Raw genomic sequence first — 4291 nt, 5'->3', positions numbered from 1 at the left:
CCTGGTTCGGAAGAGTTGTTTAGCAATAGTGCCAATAAATGCGTATTCTTTAGCTGCTGGCTGCCTCCTGCGCTGGCACCTGCCCCACGCCCGCGCCGCAAGAGCCGCGCCGCCACCACGTGCCGTAGGCCGGTGAGGTGTTTAATGGCTGCTGGCACCGCGAGGTGGGAGGGTACATGAATCACTGCGGGACAGGGTCCCCCCAGCCCCCCCCGTGCTAGAAAGGTTTTAAAAACACTCGTAAGAAAACTGCTTATAAAAATTATTCAACTGTTCCTGAGCCGTGTCGGTGAGCTGGAGGCAGCGCTGGGTCCCCGTCCATCCGGGTGACAGCGGGGCCGGGCGGCCCCCCGCCCCCCTACTGCTTGCCCAGGGCCTTGTCCAGGTTGTTCTTGATGGCGTCCAGGAAGTCGGTGGTGTTCACAAAGTGCTCGTTCAGCTTCACACTGAGGGCGGTACAGACAAGGGCTGTGGGGGGTCCCTGCCCACCCCCCAACGCAGGCAGCAACCGGCCCCGCTGCGGGGCAGAGCCCGGGCCGGCAGCGCAGCCCTGGGCGCAGACGTGGCCCCTGCCCGGCCGCAGGCACAGCCTGACCCCCTGAGCTGTAGACACCCCGCGTCCCCCGGGACCGGCCGGAGGCCGGTGGCCGCCCATGGCCACCCCACACAGCCAGCCTGCCTTCGTGGCAGGCAGCTGCCCCACGCCGCTCCGCTCCGTGAGCCACACGTACTTGGCGAGGCCGTGGATGCAGCCAGCAAGGTCCTTCGTCATCGTCCCACTCTCCACCGTTTCAACGCAGACCTTCTCCAGCGTCTGAGCAAACCTGGGGACGGCAGCAGCGCGCGCGGCTCCAGCAAAGCCGGCACCTCACCAGCACTCCCGTGCCGCGGACCCCGCCACGGCTGGGACCAGGGTGGTTGGTGCCGGGGGCGGCTGCTGGCAGCATGTGTCCCCCCAGGTGCCCCCACCCCGCTCACTTGATCAGGTCCGGGTTACTGTCCAGCTTGCCCCGGTGCTCCAGCCCACGCGTCCAGGCAAAGATGCTGGCGATGGGGTTCGTGCTGGTGGGTCGCCCCTGCACGGAGAGAGCGCTCAGCCGTCCGGCGCAGGCCGCACGCCATGGGCAACCCAGTGCGGGCAGCTTGCCGCGGGCGGAGCGCACACACCTTCTGGTGCTCCCGGTAGTGGCGGGTGACGGTGCCGTGGGCTGCCTCGGCCTCGATGGTCTTCCCGTCCGGGCACACCAGGACGGAGGTCATCAGCCCCAGGGAGCCAAAGCCTGTGGCGGGATGGGGGTCAGGGCGGCCCTGGCAGGGCAAATGTGCACAGCCCACCCCACACCACCCCACACTGCCCTCCCTCTGCTCCACCTTGGGCCAGGATGTCTGACTGGACGTCCCCGTCATAGTTCTTGCATGCCCAGACGAAGCCGCCGGCGGACTTCAGCACCTGGGCGACCATGTCGTCGATGAGCCGGTGCTCGTACCAGATCTTCAGCTTGTCAAACTCCGTCTTGTAGTGCCTGGGAGCCCAAGGCGGGCGTCAGCCATGCCTGGCCGTGCCCAGCCCAGGAGGGGCAGCCAGCCCCCACAGCGTAGCTCCCCCCCCAGCAGCCCGAGCTCCTCTGAGCTCGTACTTATCGAAGATCTCCTGGAAGATGTCTTTGAAGCGCCCGTCGTAGGCCTTGAGGATGGTGTTCTTGGTGCTCATGTAGAGAGGCCACTTCTTCTGGATAGCATACTGGAAGCAGCTGTGAGCGAAGCCCGAGATGGACTGCAAGGGAAGTGCACAGACCACTGTGGGACCCCCATCCCGCCAGCCTGGCCATGTCCACTGCGGATAGCAGGGCATGCCGCCCCATGGGGACCCCTCCTGCTGCCCCTGGCCCACCCCATTACCTCGTCCGTGTTGTACATGCCCATGCCCACGCCGCCACCAGGGAAGTTGTACACCTCCCACTCCTTCACCCCGCTGCCGTCCTTCGGCGTGAAGACCATCTTGAACGTCCCGGACTTGCCCACCACGAAGTCAGTGGCTTTGTACTGCAAGGGCAGGGCAGAGCATCAGGCAGGGTCTGGCAGGAGCTGCCAGATGCTGCCGCGCCACAGGCAGCCGCCACTTGGGCTCACCTGGTCGCCATGGGCATGCCTGCCAATGGTGATGGGCTTGGTCCAGCCGGGCACCAGGCGGGGGATGTTCTTGCAGATGATGGGCTCCCGGAAGACCGTCCCCCCCAGGATGTTTCGGATGGTGCCGTTGGGGCTCTTCCACATCTTCTTCAGCTTGAACTCTGAGGTGTGCAGAGGTGAGGCCCCCGAGGGACCCCCCCACCAGGCACAGCCCCTGCAGTCACCCCAGCCCAGCGCCCGGCCCCCGCCAGCTCCTCCGTGCCATGGGCTGCTGCCAGAGCCCCGCTGTCAGGCCAGACAAGGAGCGGGACAGCCGGCGCGGGCTCGTGACTGGCACTGCGCAGAGGCCGGTCTGTCCCCAGCCCCGTGCCCCCGGAGTCCCCGCAGCACCCCTGAGCGCTCCGGGGCCCCCAGCACAGGCAGCGGCAGAAACCTGAGCTGGCGGGGGGGAGGCGCTGGCTGAACCAGAGGTGCCGGGCACACGGGGGGGGCTCAGCACCCCGCGGGGGCTGCCGGCACCACCCCCACTGTGGCGGGAGCTCGACACTTGCCCCTGCCCACCTTCCACCCTGGCTTCGTCCGGCGTGATGGTGGCACACTTCACAGCCACGCTGTACTTCTGGGTGGCCAGCGCCGAGTCGATGGTGACTTGGTCGTCCGTCTTGTCCCGGTGCGGCAGGCCCAGGTCAAAATACTTCAGCTGAACATCCACGTTGGGCAGGATGAGCTGGGGGTCCCGGGAGAGCGTCAGAGGGGGTGGTGGTGCAGGGTGCCCGGGGACCAGCACTGTGCGCTGCGGCATGGCCAGCCACAGCCCCCACCCCAGCCTGGCCCTGGCTGCTGCCCCGGGACAGTCCCCCCCGCCCAGGACGTTCTCGCTTCCAGGTCCCGCCGGAAGCTGCGCTGATCTCACCACCTGCTTCCTGCAGACGGGCGGACAGACAGAGGACGGACGGACGGGGAGGGCAGTGCGCAGGGCCTGCCTGTTCCCTGCACAACAGCCACCTGTTCCCCTGTACCGCACCCGCCAGCTCCACTTGTGCGACACCCACCTGTTCCCCAGGCAGCACCCCGTTACCTTCTCCTTGATGAAGGCCCAGATGATCCGCGTCATCTCGTCTCCATCCATCTCCACCACCGGGTTGGCCACCTTGATCCGCTTGTCGGCATCTGGGGAGTGGCGGCGGGGTGTTAGGGGTGCGCGCCCGGCCCCGCTGGCACCACCCCGGCGTGGGGCCAGGAGTCATACCGCAGTAACCGCAAGCCCCGTCCGGCAGGGTTCGGGTGCCACCCTGCTCAGGGCCAGGCACAGGTCAGGGTGCAAACCCCGCTCGGGTGCAGGTCGGAGCACAAACCCCACTGGGTCTGGGGCGGTTCATGGCGCCAGCCCTGCCCGGGGCTGGGCCTGGGTGCGGGTCAGGGTGCAAAACCCCACGTGGGAGCGGGGCTGGGACAGGGCGCACACCCCTCTCGGGGCGAGACCCGGGTGCAAGCTGGGCTGTAAAGCCCCACCGGAGACCAGGACCAGGACCGGCTGCAAACCCCTCCGGGGCCAGACTCGGGTCCAAGCTGGAGTGAAAAACCCTGCACGAGACTGGGACCAGGAGCAAACCCCCTCGGGGCCGGACTGGGGTGCAAGTCCCTGAGTGGGACCTGGGCGGGGAGCAGACCCCTCTGGGTGCCAAGCCTGGCTGCGGGTCAGGCTGCAAAGCCCCGTGTGGGACTGGGAGCGGGACCTGGGGCAAACCCCTCCACGGCGGGACCTGGGTGCAGCTGGGCTGCAAAACTCTACGTGGGGCTGGGACCAGGAGCAAACCCCTCGGGGCCGGACCGGGGTGCAAGTCCCTGAGTGGGACCTGGACGGGGAGCAGACCCCTCTGGGGGCCAAGCCTGGCTGCAGGTCAGGCTGCAAAGCCCCACGTGAGACCGGGACCAGGAACAAACTCTTCCAGGGTCAAACCGGGTACAAGCTTGGGTGCAAAACCTCACGTGGGACCGGGACCAGGAGCAAACCCCTCTGGGGGACAAGCTGGGCTGCGGGTCGGGCTGCAAAGCTCCACATGGAAGCAGGACCGGGAGCAAACCACTCTGGGACCAGGACTGGGAGCAAAACCCCGCGTGGGTCCGTGACCGGTAGCAAGGCCCCCCCCGGGACCGGCTG

The 4291-nt window shown here is 67.5% G+C and overlaps 1 protein-coding gene across 1 annotated transcript; it reads right to left on the bottom strand.

Moving 5' to 3' along the window:
* Nucleotides 1-358: 358 nt before the first annotated feature.
* Nucleotides 359-3895, bottom strand: IDH2 (isocitrate dehydrogenase (NADP(+)) 2; the record flags this gene model as incomplete). Its single annotated transcript, XM_082005170.1, has 10 exons — nucleotides 3209-3895; nucleotides 2692-2857; nucleotides 2131-2291; nucleotides 1900-2043; nucleotides 1638-1774; nucleotides 1372-1523; nucleotides 1168-1280; nucleotides 979-1076; nucleotides 732-824; nucleotides 359-446 (listed from the first exon to the last, which is right to left on the bottom strand). Exons 1-10 carry the CDS (start codon nucleotides 3257-3259, stop codon nucleotides 359-361), a joined length of 1203 nt encoding a protein of 400 aa, XP_081861296.1. The 5' UTR covers nucleotides 3260-3895.
* Nucleotides 3896-4291: the final 396 nt, after the last annotated feature.

Source organism: Phaethon aethereus, assembly GCF_964289735.1.
Source record: "Phaethon aethereus genome assembly, chromosome: 12".
Taxonomy (NCBI): Eukaryota; Metazoa; Chordata; class Aves; order Phaethontiformes; family Phaethontidae; genus Phaethon; species Phaethon aethereus.
Note: the sequence above shows the minus strand (reverse complement) of the source record. Positions and strands in the feature narration are given on the sequence as shown.